Source organism: Leptosomus discolor, chromosome 19 (assembly GCF_034619465.1).
Source record: "Leptosomus discolor isolate bLepDis1 chromosome 19, bLepDis1.hap2, whole genome shotgun sequence".
In the NCBI taxonomy this organism is placed as follows: domain Eukaryota; kingdom Metazoa; phylum Chordata; class Aves; order Leptosomiformes; family Leptosomidae; genus Leptosomus; species Leptosomus discolor.
This window is the reverse complement of record NC_141409.1, coordinates 3,727,629-3,746,344: the sequence shown is the minus strand read 5'-3', so window position 1 is coordinate 3,746,344 and position 18,716 is coordinate 3,727,629. Positions and strand designations below refer to the sequence as shown.

Below are 18,716 nucleotides of genomic sequence, written 5' to 3'. Positions count from 1 at the left end.
GCAGTAAAGAATCCCCGCTGGATAACACGGAGTTGTTAGTGAGTTTTCTCGGCTTCAACGCTCGGTGAACCCTCCGCCCACCCCGCGTCCCCCGAGAAGACACCACCTCGCACAGGCCCCCTCCCAGGCGGGCACCACCTCGCACCACCGAAGCAGCGCAGGCCCCCACCGCTGCCGCAGGCCGTGCCCCGGCCTAACCCCTTCCCGCCGCCCGGCGCGGTTGCCATAACAACGCCCGCCCGGCCCCGCTGCCTCAGGCGGCTGCGCGCCAGAAAGTGCTAGAAAGGCGCTGCAGCCCGCGCCTGCGCAGACGCGCTCCCTGCCCCCACGGCGCCGCCGCAGCGCCAACGGAGGGCGGGGGAATAGCGGGGGTGGCGGGGGAAAGGCGGGGGGTGGCCGCGGGGACGGGCGAGGGAGGCCCTCGCGGAGGAGCGGAGGCGAGAGGCAGGGGGGTGCGCGGAACCCGCGGGGGAAGCGGCCCGGCCGGGTTTCCCCGGAAACCGCCCTCCCCTTCTCCCGCAGTAAGGAGGAGCCGCCGCCTACGCTGCGCAAAGTGCGCACACAGCTTCGGGAATAGGCGACTGCGCGGGCCACCGCCCAGGGCCTGCTGCGGAGTCATTGCGACGGTTACTAGGACACTTTGTTTTCATCCAATCAAATGACGTTAGCTCATCGCTGAGGTCGGCAGCCAATCACGCTCGACATCAATCATTCAATTAAGCCAATCAGGAGTGTCCCGAGCGAGTAGGGCGGGCGCTCGCGGGCGCCGGTTGCCTAACAGTAAAAATCAACAGACAGGCGGGCGGAGCAAACGGGAGCCAATGACTTGAATGACAGCGCCCCCGCCAACCAAGTTTCCTCATTTGTAGAGCCTCGTTATGAGTAGCCAGTAGCTGCTGCGGCTGGCCGCCTGGGAGGGGAAAAGGAGGCTGCGCGCGCATTCCGCTGCTATATAAAGCTTGGCGGTTGGCTCGCTCAGCCAGAGTCGGTTGGGGGAAGAGTGGGTGTTAGTGAGAGTGAGCTTCGCCGCCGCCATCATGAGGGAGATCGTGCACCTGCAGGCCGGGCAGTGCGGCAACCAGATCGGGGCCAAGGTGCGGGCGGCGGGCAGGGGGCGGCGGGGGGAGGAGAGGCGGGAGGAGGGGGGCGCGCTCGGCCCAGCCGCCCCTGACGCGATTTTCTCCGGCAGTTCTGGGAGGTGATCAGCGACGAACATGGCATCGACCCGACGGGCACCTACCACGGAGACAGTGACCTGCAGCTGGAGCGCATTAACGTCTACTACAACGAGGCGACAGGTAGGGCCCGCCGCGCCGCCCGCCCCCGCCCCGGGCCGCCCCCGCCGCCGCAGTCACGGCTCCTCCCTGTCTTGCAGGTGGCAAGTACGTGCCCCGCGCCGTGCTGGTGGACCTGGAGCCCGGCACCATGGACTCGGTGCGCTCCGGGCCCTTCGGGCAGATATTCAGGCCGGACAACTTCGTGTTCGGTGAGTGCGCCGGGAGCGGGGGAGGGACCTGTCGGGTAACCGGCTGGGGTGGGGTGGGGCGGGCCGGGCAGGGACGCTGCACTGCGGGTTCCCCGCCGCACATGCTCCCGAGGCGAGTGCGGCCCCGGGAGGGGGGTTAATCCTGGCGCTGCGTGACGGGCGTGAAAGAGCGGGGAGCTGCGGCTGGTGCGTGATGGCAGCTGCTGGGAGAGCAGGTCCGAGAAGGCACAAGAGGTCGTTGCTCTTCCGATTCTCATTACCTCCTCCGTGCTATCAGCAGAGATTAAATGGCTGCTGTATCATTGATAATGGATGTTTCCCGTGTGTCTGCCGAGCCATTTCAGAGGTGCTTACGTGAAACCACAGCTCTGCGCTCGATAAAATGAAAGCTTTTGTGGGGTTTCTCTGTAGCCTGATGCTCCTGAGCTTTGCTTGCGAGCAATAAGCAGGAAGCAGTGACCGTAATCTAATACGAAAATGGCTCTCTTCCAGGTCAGAGCGGAGCAGGAAACAACTGGGCAAAGGGCCATTATACGGAAGGTGCTGAATTAGTTGATTCTGTGTTAGATGTTGTAAGAAAGGAGGCAGAAAGCTGTGATTGTCTCCAGGGCTTTCAGCTTACTCACTCTCTCGGTGGCGGCACAGGCTCTGGCATGGGTACCCTCCTCATCAGCAAAATTCGTGAAGAGTACCCTGACCGAATTATGAATACTTTCAGTGTTGTACCCTCCCCTAAAGTGTCAGATACCGTAGTAGAGCCCTACAATGCCACACTCTCAGTGCACCAGCTTGTGGAGAACACGGATGAAACATACTGTATTGATAATGAAGCCCTCTATGACATATGCTTCAGAACACTGAAGTTAACTACTCCAACATACGGTGATCTGAACCATTTGGTGTCAGCAACCATGAGCGGTGTCACCACCTGCCTGCGGTTCCCGGGCCAGCTTAACGCCGACCTGCGGAAGCTGGCAGTGAACATGGTTCCCTTTCCCCGTTTGCACTTTTTTATGCCTGGTTTTGCCCCGCTCACGAGCCGTGGGAGCCAGCAGTACCGTGCTTTAACTGTGCCAGAGCTAACGCAGCAGATGTTTGATGCAAAGAATATGATGGCTGCGTGTGACCCACGTCACGGCCGCTATCTGACCGTAGCTGCTGTTTTTAGAGGCCGTATGTCAATGAAAGAAGTCGATGAGCAAATGCTGAACGTTCAGAACAAAAATAGCAGCTATTTTGTCGAATGGATTCCTAATAATGTTAAAACAGCGGTCTGTGACATTCCACCTCGTGGCCTGAAAATGTCTGCCACCTTCATTGGTAACAGCACAGCCATCCAGGAGCTGTTCAAACGCATTTCTGAGCAGTTCACTGCCATGTTCCGCCGAAAGGCTTTCCTGCACTGGTACACTGGCGAGGGCATGGACGAGATGGAGTTCACAGAGGCTGAGAGCAACATGAACGACCTGGTGTCTGAGTATCAGCAGTACCAGGATGCTACAGCTGAGGAGGAGGGGGAGTTTGAGGAGGAGGCTGAGGAGGAGGCAGAGTAAAAGCTATGCAGATGAACACCTGTAAATTTTGTTTAAAGCTGTATGAACTCTTTCATTCAAAACTTCTCTGTTTGTGTTGTGTTGTTCTTCCTGTTTCAAAGTCACTTCAGATGCTGTACAGGCACCATTAAAGCATTTTTCACAGTGCACAAGCTCGTCTCCTTTGTTCCTTTTGGTAAGCTTTTCGGGTGCTGTTGCTGAAAGTAAGCGCGTAGGTGTCCCGGAGGTCTGGAAAAGACAAATATAGACTCGGGGTGAGCCCTGCCACCTTGCCCAGCGCAACCACACTTCTCTCCCTGCCTTCCAGCGGGGCAGACGCCTGTTGCTTGTGGTGGCAGTGCTGCTTGCTCCTGGTGGTGTGGGAATTGAAGAAACTCTGGTACGGCTTTATAACCAACCAAGGGTGCTGGCGGTGCAGGGGGAGCGTTTCACACAGGGGATGAAATTCAGCGCCAAGCTGTGTCTAAATTTAGGTACCTGCCTGGGGCTCCTCCTGTTACAGGCTTTGCTCTCCTGGCCCCAGTGGAGGCGTAGCTTCAGAGGGAGGTGTCTGACCTACAGCTTCCCCTGGCTGCCTGGGCAACAAAATGGTGCGGGCAAGTTGCCTTTGCGGTACAGGTGGGTGTTGGTGGCCTCACCCCAGCTGCTAGGCAGTCTGGCTGCTCACTAGGCAGCCGTGGCCAGGCACGAGAGCACTGGGGACAGCTGTGACAGGCTGTGCTGCACCTACTGCTGAGGACAAACGACGCTGAAGAGCTCCTGTGGGGGCAGCCTTGCTGGAGTCAATTTAAAAAAAAATAATAAAAAGTCAGTATGTAGAGGTTTTAAAACAGTCCATCAGGTGTTATTTGCAGCCTCCGCCTCTAAAGCGAGCTGAACACCTGATACCAAATTACACTATTTCATCTCATGCAAACCCTGCGTTAGCAAATTTTTACTATGAAAACAGGTAACATGTTCTGTGTTACCTACAGTGACAAACCTGTTGCTCTGAGGAGCTGGACAGGAGAAAGCAGGCTGCTTTCCTGCTGAGGAAACTGTTCGGTGTTGGTGATAAGTGATTTTGGGTTCATTTTTTTCTGTCTTATAAGTTTCTCCTAGAGTCAAACTGGTTGGAGCGGTTAAAATTGCCCTGGCTGATGGCTCTTGGGGCAGTGGAAATGGGTCCATGTATGGAAACAGGTTTCAAACCCACACGGGAGAACACTGCTGTAGGTGAAAAGATGGCACCAGATTTTTAAAGCGTGAGGTAACCCTTTAAGCAGTTGGGTTTTGTCCTTCATTTTAGGGTGGGTTTTTTCTTCCTCCTCCTCATTCCACCGAAGCTGGTGTGTCCCCTGGCCTGCCAGTTACCGAGGGCAGGACAGCGTTGTCCCCCCAGCGCGCTGTTGGGCAGAGCTACATCAGTCACCCTCCCCTGAGGAGCTCCGGCTGCTCTCCCCCTGCTTTCTGCAGGCTCGGGACACACGGGTAAGGATTAACCCTGGAGCCCACTTTACCCTTGGGTTCATGACGGCTTTTCTCCAGGGGGCTTGAGCGTGACCGCAGCCCTCGGAGCGATCCAGCTCAGAGTAAAGGGGCACCTGGAACAGTCGGGGCTTTGCCATGAGACACCCCCGAGCTGCCACGCGCAGGAAGGGGACGCGTGAGTGTAATACCCCGGGGACAGCAGCTGCTGGAGCAGCAGTGGGGTGGCAGAGGCCAAACCAGATGTTATTGCTCCTCGTCTTTGATCAGAAGGCCTGTCCAGCCTCACCTTTCGCCATCAGTGTGTAAAGCTTCCTTCCTTCCCCTCAGACCATCCCTCGGGCTCCTGCTGACTGGCCGTGTGTTAAGCTTTGCTTTTTCTGCGTGGCTTTCCCCCACCCCTGATGCCAGCCTTGCTAAAGCCACACTCGCTGCCTCAACATCCTCCTCTCTGGCCTCAACCTCGGTATCAGCTACCGTCCAACCCTGCCAGGACAGCCATTTTCCCACTCTGCTTTCATTTCTACCGCATTTCGCGTCTCCTGCCATTCTCCTCCTCTGCATTGCATTAAGCACAAGCTGTGAGCTTGTCATCTCCGTCGTTTCCCATCCCACAGCACTGACCTGTGGGCTCTTGACTCTGCTGTGGCCAGAGATAGCAACAGTAGTTGCTGATTTGTTGAAATTTTTTGACTGATGCCTTAATGCTTTCAGGTGCGTGGGCAGACCTTCCTCTTAACATGCACAAAATTATTGTCTTCAGTCTTCAACTCAGACCTCTCCTTTTAGGCCACACCGGTAACCGACAAGGATCAGGCAGATAGTACGGGGTAGCCACTGCCTATCTGATGGCTAATACCATTTCACTGGGATTTTTGTGCTTTCTCACCCCCTTTGTATCATCTACCTTTCGCTTTTTGTCAGACTTCAAGCTTTTTGGAACAGAATCACTTTCCTGAAGAAGAAATTGTAACGCACCCGTGTAATGGCTGGGGTGTCACTGAGCCTCCTCTGCTTTAGCAGGAGGTTGGTGGCTGGAAACCAGAGGAACGTTCTGGTTCTGCACAAGTCCAGGCTGGCAGCGAGGACGATGGGCTCTCCTGCAGAAAGGCAGGGCATGGCCCAGCTCCAGCACCTTGGCACAGACTGGAAAAAAAACTACTACCCGTGTGGAACATTTCAGTAATTGTTCACTTCTATGACACTACAGCTAATACAGTGCTACTTAATGACAGTAATTAGTATTAGTGACTTTCATTTTCACTCAGCTGATAAACTTACATGGTACAAAGCCAGTGTAGGAAGGTATCAGTCCAGCACTGGTGTAAATTCTGTTGGCAGGCCAGTATGTTTGGGGAAATCTCTTGCCAAAGCTGCAAGCTGGGTTCCTCTGCAAAAACTGGAAAATAAAAAAAAAAAAAACCAACAACCACCACACAGTACAGTTAGTTTTAAAACATATTTTTACTAAAGTCACGCTGCATTAAAGAAGGTATTTAAGCCAATGTAAAGCAATTATCTTTCCAGTTCTGTTTTCTTCTATCCCATTAGGAGCTACACCACATCTTCCTTTTTTCCACCCTGTAAGCTTTGCTCCCGCCAGGCGCTGGCAGGGGCCCTCGCCCGCGCTACCTCCGCTATCCCGTGCCCGCAGGTGCGCAGAGCAGCTCCTGGCCTAGGTGTTGTCTTCAGGATCTCTGCAGACTGGACTGCGGTCGCCGCCTTTGGGCATCGTCCGCAAGTCCCGAACGCCTTGTGCTCCTCGAGTTGACAGGCTGTGAGCCAGCAGCGTCTGCTGGAGCTGGGTATGTGCCTGGTCTGCTCCTGTGCTGTGACGGCACATCTGGGGTTTGGGTTGACCCCTTCAACTGGGTCTGGTTTTCCACGACAGTGATTAGCCAGTAATTTCCAAGCGAGGAGGAACAGGAAAGCTTAGGGAGCGTTAACTGAAGGGAGAGTGTAAATCATCTCCTGGACCTGCCCCTGCCCTCCGAGGTCGGGCCCAGACAAGGGGCTGTGCTGGTGGGTGGATCTCACGGCTCTGCACGCCCCTGCAGCAGCAAACCCCCTAACGGTGTCACAAAAGCTGCGCCGCCCTCCTCGGCGCGCACCCTGCTCGGTGGTTCATGGAGCCGAGCAAACCGCGGGGCCACCAAACCCTTTTGTGCCTGATGATGGAGCAATGGCTGCAACTCCTCAAGCGCAGCGCTGAAGCGAGAGGATTGCATTATTTTGCCTGATGCTGACAGTAAGCAATGATCCATGGCACATCCCAGTATGTAACCTAGGGCAACAGAGATTTAGGGCAGAAGATTAGTGGCTTGAAGTCAGAAGCCATCTTAGATAGAAACGTGGTGTGGGTTGTTTTTTTTTTTTTCAGCACGCTTGTGTTCCTCCAGCGCCTGTTGTGCTGCACCTCTGCGAGACTGGATGCTGCTGAATCCTGTGATGGAGAAACGCCTCCCTTGCTGATTTGCTACATGGCAGGCGCTTCTTAAGAAATCAGGGGCAGAAAGGCTCTGCAAACAGCACATTTCATTTTGATAATGCCTGGGTTTCATTCTGTCTGCTTCCTTGCAATTCCTATTAACAGCAGAAGGAAAGGGTAAGGGAGCCAGCACAGGGAAATCCATCGCAGCCGAAGCACCAGGCTGCCACGAGCGCTGTCAACCCTGCTGCTCTCCCCGCTGAGTCATCTCTTCCCAGCTGAGTTTCTGTGAGCTGGGGATCCTCGGTCTTGGACTTTTTTCGACATCAGACCCATACACTCTGGATGAAGGCACTGAGGTGAATCCCCGTGACCAGAAAGGGCTAGAACTGTTGTGAGCTGTGTCACTGAGCTCATCGGCCCTCGCCAGCGCTGGATCAGCAAGACAGCTGCATCCCAGGGATCTCACTCCATCCTGATAGCAGGAAGAAATGCGTAGCTTTGAAAGCAAACTATTCATTTCTGTGGGAGGGATCTCATTTTCCCATGTAGGAGGATTATATCGGAGATCTTACAGCAAAGGGACAAAACAATTTTTTCAGTAGTGATATTTCTGCATCCTTCCCAAAAGCAGGAGAAAGAAAGCCTAGATCCCTCTAAGACAAATTATGTTAGTAAAGGGAAAAGCCTTCCAACCAAGTAAAAGGGAGAAACATCCACCCAAGCAGCCCAGGAAGCCGTCCAGCACTGCCATCCAGGCAGAGCAGATCTAATGCATAAGGGAAGCGCAGATAGTTGTATCCTGTGTTTCTGTACTCAGAGCAAGATTTTTAATAGCCACCCTTGACCCAGCCCTCAGTAGATTTGCTTAATCCTTTTATGAACTCATTTGTCCTCCCTTAATATCCCAAGGAAACAAGTTACAGAATTTAATCGCTCTTGATTTTTTCAACATGTTACCTAAGAGCATTTTATTTTGTTTGTACTTGTAACCCCAGCTCTAACACAGCTACTGTAAATGAAACCACTTTTGGTGTTGCAGATGAATCAACACCAACATTATATTGTTGAAATAAGATTTGTGCACATAATCTACCTGATATTGGTCAAACTCATTCATTGCTTCCTTCACACCCTGGCTATAGTTCACGCCATTAATCCAGGTGAGGCGGGGGATGAATCCAGTGTACCCTTCGGATGAACACAAGAGAGAACATATATATCATATAAGGATCAACCAGTCTGGAAGTGGAAAAGACTGGGATAAATACAAAACCTTGGCAGATCATAGGAAGGAAAAGTTCATCCATTTAAATTGTAAAATTAACTCTTACGTGTGAAGTATCTTCTGAAAGAGTCTTTTTTATGACTCCCAAGGAAAAATCAGTGAGCTGAACTGATCTTTGTTGGTCTCCATGAGGTACTGAAGAGACGTTTCATTCTCTTCCACTCTTTTCTTTACACCAACAGCTCTGCCGTTCTCTTTCCCAGTTTAATACACGTTCAGGGGCTAACACCCAGGTGTCCAACCATTATTCCTCACTTGTCCTGCCCATCCAACAAGTTTTCACCAATTGTAAGACAAAAACTATATGAAGTCTAAAAGTACATAAAACAGTGACAGAGGTACAACCTAAAAGCAGCCAGAACTCCCTCTTCCCAAAGGGATGCTTTGGAGAGAGCGAAATTTGTCTTCTGCATAAAACACCGATGCTCTTTCACTGAGTCTGAAATATTTGGACATGGAACTCCTGTGTTCTCTATGGTTCGCTGCAGAGCAAAGCATCCCTCCTGCTGGTGTCATACCCTTTAGGGGGAGTTCAGTGCATTGCCCTTTGCAACTCTCCTGCTTGCAGAGGAACACTCTTCCCGTGCAAGTGGAGAAGTTACAGAGTGTAACTCCTTGTAAGACAGAGGTTTATACATTTATGATGGCGCAATACACCACTGTGTGCTGATTTGAGGATCCAGAAAAGCAACTTATTTCTAGAAAAGAAATAACTACCCCAACAGCAACAGATACTCATCAAGGTGCTGGAGTTGATGCAGAGCCCGTGACCCATCTCTCTGTGCTTTCTGGAGCATTTTCTAGCCCGGCCCCACCGCTGTGGGGAACTGAGGTGGCTCCTGCATCCCTTCTACCTGCCCATGGGCACATCTCCCTCAGCGTGAGAGCCACAGGGGTGACAGCTTCCCAAACACACGCCCTTGCATGGAGAGGAGCAGGGGCACTTTCCAACCCAAAGTGTTGAAAGGGGCTGGAGCGACTGGCCAATGTCTCTGAGATTTTCCCAGGAGGAGAAAGGTAACAGGATTTCTTCTGAGGTGGACTCATGCTGGCCTGACCTCTCTCCTTTTTACCTGGAATGACTTTCTGTTGGATCGCATTTGGTACCTCCAGTTTTGGTAACAGATTATCCTGCTCCACATCTCCGGTTTGAGCCACTCCTGGCACAGTCACACCTTCAATTTTTACAGGCTCGAAATGAAAGCAGAAATAAAACAAACATCAGTAAAATCTGCTTCTTCCTTTGGCTCCGTTGCTTAAATCACTGCCAGAACCTGTGAATGGCAATTGCCATTTCCATTTCTTCCCAGCTTTACACCAAGAGCTACTCCAAGAATTTCTGGTAAAGTCAAATTACTCGATGAGCTCCCTGTACGCAAAGGTTTTGCAAAATCCCCGGGGAGAACAAGGGGAGCTTTGGGCACTGAGCTCCTTTGCAAATCTGTTTCTCAGAGCAAGGAGCAGGAATGCCCCTTCTTGGGATTTACGTCCAAGCCAGCTTTTGACTCGGTACGTCAAATCTCTAATCTCTGCCTTCAGAGGATTTGCAGAGCCCTGGCTGGCTGTGACGTGACAAACGCCATCTCTGGCTCCAGAAGAAATAAGAGGCTCAAACACGTTGGTCCCGAGTGACACCGGCTGTGCCGTGCAAAGCAGCACCCAGTGCCACAGGAAAATCCCAGTGGTTGTGTTTCAGTGAGGGATAACGATGGTGGGAAACTCAGTTGGGAGCAGTTAAGGGGTCAGAAACCCAGCACGTAATCAAAGGTGCCAGGAGTGCTCTCTTTTCGGGAGGAGGAGGAGGAGGGCGGCAGCGGCAGGGCTCCCAGCTCACCCAAAGGAAACACAAGCCTGGCTGCATAGCACAGCATAACACAAAATCTAATAACTGGGATTTGAAGCTAAAACTCAACCAAATGAGAAGTTAAGACTTTCTGATTTCTCTACACGACACTCTGATCTGACTGTCCTTGCCATCCATGCCCGTATGAAATTCCCTCTTCACACCTCTGGACTGCGGCATTCCCTTCCATGCCCATCCCACCCCAAACCCCCATCCCCCTGTAATAAAGAACGGCTAACTAGTTTTTAGAAAACTGGCTTTTAGAAAAGTGCTGCTGACCAGCCTTTAGAGATAGGGAGGGAGGCTGATTGGTACTAACCCTTATGCATCTATCCATTGTGGACTAACAAACACTTTAAAGATAAGAATGAAGCAGAATCCGGCAAGCAAAGGACACCAGGTGGAATCCTCCAGTCAGACTGTGGGGCTCAAGGAATACAGAAGACTGAGCAGGAGAGACAGGGAGGGCAGCGAGCAAGAGCTGGTTCTGCGGTTTGGAAAAGCCCCAGGATGGTACAGGGCAGGCGCCACAGGACAAGTTCAAAAGTTCAACCCTGAGGAAGACTCGGACCTTCATCCCCAACGACCACCAAGGACCCCGACAGGGGGCGTAACTTGGGCGGACTGAGGCGGGACTATGGGAGGAACTTGTGTCAATGAAATAATTAGAAGAACCCAACCTTTTCTTAGAAATGTAATGAATAGACATGAAAGCTGTAAATATAAGGCAAGAACCCTAACGCTTGGGTGCGCACGTATGGTAGGAGTCATCCTCCGTGCTGCCCGGTGCCGCAGTAAAGAATCCCCGCTGGATAACACGGTGTTGTTAGTGAATTTTCTCGGCTTCACCCCCACAGTAGCATCCCTCATCATGCATCTCTCCCACCCAAGACCACTTACCAGTTTGCTTCGTGCCAAGGCAGCGCTGAGCCCCTTTCCACAAGCTGGGGTTAGCTTGGGCACTTTCAACTCTCGCTCCTCGGAGGCAGGATGGAGGGAAAACTCCTGTGGGTACCCCTGAGCCAGTTGTGTCCTCGGGATGTACTCATCAGGGTGGTGCTGGGGCACAGGGTCCATGTGCATCATCATCATCTCTTCCTCTGCCAGCCCTGGTGGAGAAGGTTTTGGCCCAAGGACTGGTTCAGGAAAGCTTGTTGAAGCCTCAGCGTTCTCATAGGGAAAGTACCCTGTGGGACAGACACTGAGTTAAGGGAAAGGAGTGGCTTAACGAGGAAGAGGGGCTCCCATCGTGCTTGGACATCAGCCCCTGCCTGCCCCTCTGTAGTGAAGGGAAAGAGCCTGGAGGTCAACAGCATCCCGCGGGCTGCGACTGCATCCTGCAAGGGCCATCAGCCCCATCCAGTAAACCGGCCTGCACAGAAAAGCTGCCCAAATGGAAGTTCAATAACTTAAAATTTATTCTAAGTAACACTTGGACTGTAAAATATCACCAGCCAAGCCATAAAGATTAAGAGGAGAAAACCCCAACCATATCCTTTTTCTTCACGTGGCTGCATCAGCACATCCCAGTTCTTGCACTGACATCATTACTATTCATCAAGGAAAGCATCTGCTGTAACGCTGGCTGGAAAAAAAAATATCTTACATCCAGCGTACGCTAAATATCTCCACTGTGAGCTAGGGACAGAGCCCTGCGGCTTGAGACTCCACAGGGACAGCTGAACTTGGCAACTTTTGTCTGACTTTCCCTTAAAAATAACCTATGACGTGGCTCCCTGGGCTGCCCCGGCCCCGAACGACACCTCCAGCGCGGGTGCTTCCTCGGGCTGTGTGCCGGGAGCGAAGCCGATTTCTCCGTCCTCGGTGGTTACAGAGGGTGGTTGCTCTTATGCCCCACAACAGCCTTTTACTTATTGCAAGACTGTTACTATGTCAGTCTTTTTTTTTTTTTTTTAAAGCAAACAAAATTCCTTCCATTTTTGTTCTCGTAGGTCATTTTTTTTCAGGCCTCTGGTCACTACTGCGTTCCCCCAGCCTGCTCATGCTTGGTGGACATCTGCATCGCAGTGCAAAGCCCCACGGACGAGACACTGCCTTCCAGCGAAGGATCACCTGCAGAATCCCGGGAATGTCAACCTGTCCCTGTTCAAACAGCACAGAGCAAAATTTGCCCCTTTTCTGCAAGAGTGTTCTGATGGGCATTTCGTTTTGCAATCTGCTTATAATTCTTTTATAAAGTATATATATTGCATAGAACTCTGTAAAGTGCATATACCCTATATAACTGAACTGCCAAGTGTTGTCCAGGCTAGCCACAAAATAAAGACAAATCCTTAATGAAAGTGATTTTTCAATCCAGTGGGCAAATTTTAAAGCACATTTGTCTTAGTATTTCCTTCATTATCAAAGAAAATATTGCATCTACTCTTTTCTTTTTATCTTGCAAACCAAAGGGGAAAATGAAGTTGTTTTGTGCTTGAGAAATCCATACAAGCTCTTTTTTATGACCCTGAGTGTTGCAAACTTACCGATTCAGGAAGGTTGCACAGTAGGGTGCTAAATGAAAAGCCAGGAGAGCAGAGTGCATTTGATTTGAGCAAATATCCACGTGGTTTCAGCCCAGGTTCTTGGGGAGCAGGCGCCTGCATGTGTGACCCATGCCATGACCCCCTCAATGCCAACACAGCCACCTCTGGAGGTCCAGCATAACCCTGGCTGATACCCACGACCAATAGAGCCTGATCTCACTTCCAGGAAAAAAACAACATGGGATTCAACTGGTAGAAACCAGCAAGGTACTTGGTGCCCATCAACAAGTCTGTATCGAAAACAGATCTCGAGAAAAAGTCTTCAGACTGAGTTTGCTAAAGGCGACCACACAATCCAACACTGCTGTGAGCTCTTGGATTTCCATCACGTAAAATACCCAGACAGATGCCAGGCTAAGGCAGTTTGCAGTGAAGGGTTTTAGGGGTCACTCACCAACAGCTCAACAGCAGGAGCTGTCGATGAAGAGTTATCAGCATGTGCTCCCTGGGGCCACATTCTTCAGCATTTCACCAACGAGCAGCAAACATGAGCTCCCAGCTGCAAACGTTGGCAGGTGATGTGAAGGTTGGTGAGGAGAGAACAAGAATGAGGATGGGATAATGAGAGAGCACAACTAGGTCAACTGGTTGGTTGGGTCCATCCAAACTACATTTTAGTCCCAGGAAATGCAAATTTAAATGTCCAGGAATGAAGCTTGCAAACACCACCTGTGTAGGGGAGACCTGGAGTCTGGAAAACAGGGCTAGGAGGAACAGAAGGGCCAAAAGTTTGCAAGAAGCTACACAGCATGAATTCCCAGTGTGAAATGGGAAAACATCGCTTTGGCACGACCATCCCCAGGGAAACGAAGACCTGGATCCCAGCCAGGCACGTTACCCCTGCATTAAGCCTGGAGAGGACTTGCTCCCATGGAACAGGGCGTCCGCAACAGCTACGGGTTAGACACGTGGTATGGTACGTGGCACATGAGTCGCCAAAGGAGACGTCCCCTGAGAGAGACTGGCACAGGATCAGGGTGTGGCTGCTCTGGCCCGATTTGGGTCTGCTCAACAGGGACCAGGGACTTCATCTGGAAGGGCTGGGACTCGGTAGGAGATTCCTGCAAATTCCCAGTGCTGGGAAGCTACATGAGCATGTCCCAGTGTCTGATGGAGGAGATGGGGCCCATTGGGAGGGGAAGGGCACACGAGCCCTTCTGCTGAGCTGAGGTAGGAGCGGCGAGATGCAAAGTGAACCACAGGCTGTCAGAGCTCTGAGCAGGACAAGCTCTGCACTAGGCGGGTCAGCCGGGAAAGGGCCAGAGCCGACCTTCCCCTAAGAGATGGATTTTAGCCTGTGGAATTGTGCTGGTTTTGGCTGGGATAAAGTTAATTTTCTTCACAGTAGCTAGCACGGGGCTGCGTGCTGAGAACAGCGCTGGTAACACCGGGATGGGTTCGCGGCCGCCGAGCGGTGCTGACACTGCGTCCAGGCCTCTCCTGCCTCTCACCCCCCACCAGCGATGGGCTGGGGGTGCACAGGGAGCTGGGAGGGGACACGGCTGGGACAGCTGAACCCAACTGGCCAGAGGGATGTTCCAGACCGTACGGCCTCGTGCTCAGCAGCCAAACTGGGGCTGGAGGTTGGCGGGGCTGGGGGGGCAGCGGGGGTCACTGCTCAGGGACTGGCTGGGCATCGGTCAGTTGGTGGTGGGCAACCGTTTTCATCTGCATTGCTTGTTTCCCTTATTTTCCTCTCTCTTTGTTCTTTTTTTCCTTTTTTTTAAAAAAATTCTTTTTAATTATTAAACTGTTTTTATCTCAACCCACAAGTTTTCTCACTTTTTACCTTCTGATTCTCCCCCTCACCCCATGGGGAGGGGTGACCGGCCAGGTGGTGCTTAGTTGCTGGCTGGGGTTAAACCACAACAGAAATATGGAAGAATTGAGGAGTTCATAATATGCCATAAAATCACTTATGTTCATCCAACTGAAGTCAACCTGGGAACTAAAATTCTCCTCTCCACACCATCAGGTACCCGTGTGAGAAGCCCCGCGCTCACCAGCCGAGGCCGAGTGCTCCAGCTCCGCGCTGGTGCTGCTCTCCGGGTGTCCATGCTCCCGCACCAGAGCTGTGATTGCTTCATGGAAAATATCCCAGATCGCCCCAAGAGGATGGTCACAGACCCGCTGCCCGTGACTGACCCTGTGCTCGCTAGCAGAGCCCATCCTGGCAAAGGGATGAGGGCCAGGGTCTGCTCACCTGGAGGCCCAGGAAGATGACACTGGACACCCTGGTTCGTCCTGCTGAAGTCCTCGACGATCTTCTGCTTGTGCAGCGGCGCCAGCAAGGAGTGAGGGCTCTTCCTAACACCAGGATCCGTCAGCAGGCGGTACGTGGTTTTGCCAAAAGTGTCTCCAAACTGATAGTTGTACTGAGGGACGAAGCCCTGGTAGCTGAGGAGGAAACCAAAAAAGAAGGGAGGTGGCATCGGAAGGTGTCCACTGGCAGGACAACCTGCTTTAGAGCTTTCGTACGCTGCAAAGGCCACGGCCAGGAGCTCACACGGCTCTGGAGTGCATGAGCCCAGGGAAGGTGACTGCACAGGGATGTGCCTGCGAGCCTGAAGGAGTTTATGCTGCTGGAGCGGCAGCGGGAGGGAGCACCGAGAGGACGTGTGTGGCTACGCGTGGAGCCGGGTGGGTGCGTCTGTGTTTGCACGTGTGAGCAAGGTAACAGGCTCATAGATTTACAGGTGGGTTAAAATAGTATTTTCAGTTAAACATGCTTCAGTTTTAAATTTTACAAGCCCTCTCTGTTCTAAAACACAGTGAGTTACTGGGAATTTCCCAGCGTCCCTTGTTCAATATTGAAACTCAAAAATCAGAAAAATTGCTTGCTTGTACCCACCAAACCTCTGCTCCGTACCCTTGTGCGGACCCACCCAGGCACCGCACTGCACAGGAGAGGCGCAGGCACGTGGCTGCTCAGCCCCAGTAATGCACATCACTTGATTTTTTCAGGGCCTTTGTGTGGGGTGTGTAGTGACACGCTGCTTCTCCGCTCCCCCTGGCCTGGGATGGGCGGTCTGACTTCCTGGAGGCTCAGGGTAGGGCAGGTGCTGGAGCTCTGGCTCTGATCCCAAGTCCACCAGTACGGATCAGAAGCTTTAGCTATTCCCAGTATCAAATTTCCTAACGGTGATGTCTGCTGAGGAAGAAAGGTAGAGCTGCCAGCTGCAACGTACAGACAGAAATATTCAATCAATGAGCCCATTGCGTAGCTGGGGATAAAGCTGGATGATGCACGAGGATCATAAGATGATGAGTAAGTACTTTCCCTTCCAAATACTTCAAACAACAGTGAGCAGAGCTGTGCATTTATACTTGGCAAGTTTTCCCACTTTGCATGCAGGATCTCTCACCAGCAGCTGCCGGAGGAGCTCGGTGGCTCGTCCCCACTGATTTTCAATGAGTCTTGCAACACCGGGAAGCTACGCCAAGACGATAAAGCTGAGCAAGAGCACAAATGACATAGCCTGAATAATTACAGGATGGCCAGAGGGATTTTGATCATGAACAAAATAATGGTAGGGCTGAGAAAGGATTCGATTCATAAGCAATTAAAAGCGAGGTAATCCTACGAGCTCGGTCGAATCAGCCTGAGCTTATGGAGAAGGGATCTGCCACAGAGTGAATTACAAGCGCTGCTGCTAAAAGCCTTGGTGCTTGGGGAAGAGACCAGTCCCAGCAGGGCTGTTCGTCCTTCTCTTGCTTGGCTTTTTGATTAAGAAACCAGAGAGATCCCCTGTTTCTGTAGATCATGCTGAAGTACTGCAGCCGCTGATCTCAAACCTCGCTGGTGAGCAGTGAGTAACCTGCTTTCCCAAGGCTGAGCCCCATTTCACTTTCCTCTTACTCAGCCCTATCTCTTCGATCACCACTCCCTGGACTCGCTCTGCTCCACACCCTTCCCAGCTCTGCCAAGCCTGGATGGGGCAGGCAGGGCTGTGCCTGGTGCCTGGGATTCACGGATTTACCCCTTCTCTGTGAGCCAGGTCCTTCCCAAACCATCCCACACGTTGGGTTTGGATTCCCACTGCTCGAGCGCTGCGGTGGCATTTTCAAAGCCCTGGCCATGATCGTTGCCCAAGTGACAGCAAGCAGTTTTGATGCCCTCGTGTTTGGGGGTTCACAGGGACGGCTAGGTACGGCACATGGACAACTGCTGAGATGCTGTGATGCGGCATCTTCCTCCTCCTCCTCCCGCCAGCATCTCAGCTCAGGGTGCACCATCTGCCAGCAGCAGAGCCTGAGCTCCAGCGATGCCCTTCAGGCAGCTCCTCCTTGTGCTCAGCCACCCAAACCAGATGCAAAGCAGCACCCTCACCACCCACGGGGGCTTCCTCTGGGGCTCAGGGCGATGCCACGAGCCTGCACAGCATTGCAAAACGCAGTAGCAGAATTTGGTTCCTTCTCCTGCCTCCAGCGGCCGAAGCACGAGCCCGGAGAGGAGCAGCCCCAGCTGCTGTGTCGATATCCGGGCTCAAAGCTGCTTCTGGCGGGGCTGTCTACAGGCAGGAGCCAGCAAGGGTAAGTTTTGAGGCTTTGGGAGGTGCAAAGCCCAGCCACAGCTCCCTCCTCATTGTTACTCGTCTTTCCCAGGCCGCTGTCAGTTGACAGGGTGACAGCGCGCACAGAGTAACACATCACATCGTTCAGACAACCACAGCAATGCAAAACGTGTTTAAAAACCCCCAACTCCAGAGCTTATGTAAGTTGGGAAGATACGGAGATCAGTAATGGAAAAAACCTGCATGTTGCTGTAATGGGAAGGACTGATCTGATCACCACCACAGGAGCATCATTACAGAAGGAAATGTGCTCCACCCTTTATCTGCAGCTTGGGATCTGCCCACCTCTGCCCATACCTGTGCTGCACCTGCAGCCCTGCGGGACACAGCTGGTTTTCTCTGCACCAGTTTGCAGCCTGGTCCATCACCAGCCCCTCCACCTTGGGAGATCGTCCTGACACCCCTCAGAGTTACCCTCAGGCCAGACTAATCCAAGCGATTCTGTACCAGAAGCAGCTTGTTTTCCCTCGATGGCCATCCAGCCCTTCCCAGCCCACCTACATGTGTCATGGACCACATCTCCCAGCACACATCACCAGGGGACCCCACGTACAACTTCTCTACTTCACCATGAAGCTTATCCATTTATTTCTGCCGTTTGTGCCTTGCCTTTTAACCAATAATTCATTACCTCTTACCCATGACAACTAGGTTTCTTTTTTCCAAGCCTTTAGAAGAGAACATCGCAAAAAAGCTTTGGAAAAAAATCTAACTACGTATCAACCAGATCACTGGCATCCACAGTCACTGACTTCTTCAAAGAGCTCGGATGTGGCAGCAGGACTGTGCTTCAACCAATTTGACAGGAGTGTATCACATCTATGCAAATATCTATTCAAAGATCTTCGAACATCATTGATGCAAAAGTTATGACAGTTTGGAAGCCAGCACAGCAGCCCTGGTAACATTTGGCAGCTTAAAACAATGAAAAAAATGGGGGGAAAAAGCCAAATTTTGACTGTATCCTCAGTGTGCTATGGCATGGTCTTGAATGATACCCTGTTCTAAGGTCGTGCTTCTTATCCTGGAGCCCTGTCACATGGAATATTCAATAGTGTCTTTAAAAACACCCAAAATATCATGAATCACAAATACTACGTGATCCCAACTGGAGCTACTTGCATTGGAAATGAACGTTTTGGATGAACTTCAGAACTTACCCAGGGATATAGTAGGGACTGGGAGGGAAGAGGCTATTTTCCTTCGGGGCTGCCATGGCAATGTGGCAGCTCTCGGTGGGTGTGGGAGGAAGGAGATGCAGCACGACGCAGTCGCCCGGGAAACCTCTGTGATGCTGCCGGGAGCGATGCCGGCACCGACAGCCCTTCCAGCTGCAGCACACAGCTTGTCAGGTTTTTCTGGATGTGTCTTTTTTCCTCCCCCCACCTGGACATTTTGGATGAACACAGAGATTTTATAGCATTTGTCACATTACCGGAAGGCTCGTAGCCCTTGGGACAGTAGTGCCAGATGTTCCCCCTGAGCAGCCCCAGCACAAGGACGTGTTCACACGCTGCGGTTGACGTCC

General features: G+C 52.1%; 2 protein-coding genes across 2 annotated transcripts; one reads left to right on the top strand and one right to left on the bottom strand.

The window, feature by feature from the left end:
• Window positions 1–980: 980 nt before the first annotated feature.
• On the top strand, window positions 981–3,191 carry TUBB4B (tubulin beta 4B class IVb). The gene is made up of 4 exons (XM_086475804.1): window positions 981–1,094; window positions 1,190–1,298; window positions 1,376–1,486; window positions 1,979–3,191. The coding sequence occupies exons 1-4, from the start codon at window positions 1,038–1,040 to the stop codon at window positions 3,037–3,039; spliced, it is 1,338 nt and encodes a 445-aa protein (XP_086331930.1). The 5' UTR covers window positions 981–1,037; the 3' UTR covers window positions 3,040–3,191.
• CIMIP2A (ciliary microtubule inner protein 2A) lies at window positions 3,179–18,404 on the bottom strand. The gene is made up of 10 exons (XM_086475921.1): window positions 18,349–18,404; window positions 14,818–15,011; window positions 14,618–14,695; window positions 14,066–14,207; window positions 13,512–13,618; window positions 10,966–11,252; window positions 9,296–9,413; window positions 8,031–8,125; window positions 5,788–5,905; window positions 3,179–3,267 (listed from the first exon to the last, which is right to left on the bottom strand). Exons 1-10 carry the CDS (start codon window positions 18,402–18,404, stop codon window positions 3,179–3,181), a joined length of 1,284 nt encoding a protein of 427 aa, XP_086332047.1.
• Between the last annotated feature and the right edge of the window lie 312 nt (window positions 18,405–18,716).

Excerpts from the sequence above, each read along its gene's own strand:
- TUBB4B (XM_086475804.1), top strand. The coding sequence starts at position 1,038 with ATGAGGGAGATCGTGCACCTGCAGGCCGGGCAGTGCGGCAACCAGATC. Across the intron at positions 1,299-1,375 it reads CTACTACAACGAGGCGACAG|GTGGCAAGTACGTGCCCCGC; the intron begins GTAGGGCCCGCC and ends CCTGTCTTGCAG. Across the intron at positions 1,487-1,978 it reads GCCGGACAACTTCGTGTTCG|GTCAGAGCGGAGCAGGAAAC; the intron begins GTGAGTGCGCCG and ends GCTCTCTTCCAG.
- CIMIP2A (XM_086475921.1), bottom strand. The coding sequence starts at position 18,404 with ATGGCAGCCCCGAAGGAAAATAGCCTCTTCCCTCCCAGTCCCTACTAT. Across the intron at positions 14,696-14,817 it reads TCATCTTCCTGGGCCTCCAG|CAATCACAGCTCTGGTGCGG; the intron begins GTGAGCAGACCC and ends TTTTCCATGAAG. Across the intron at positions 8,126-9,295 it reads CCAACAGAAAGTCATTCCAG|GGTACACTGGATTCATCCCC; the intron begins GTAAAAAGGAGA and ends GTTCATCCGAAG.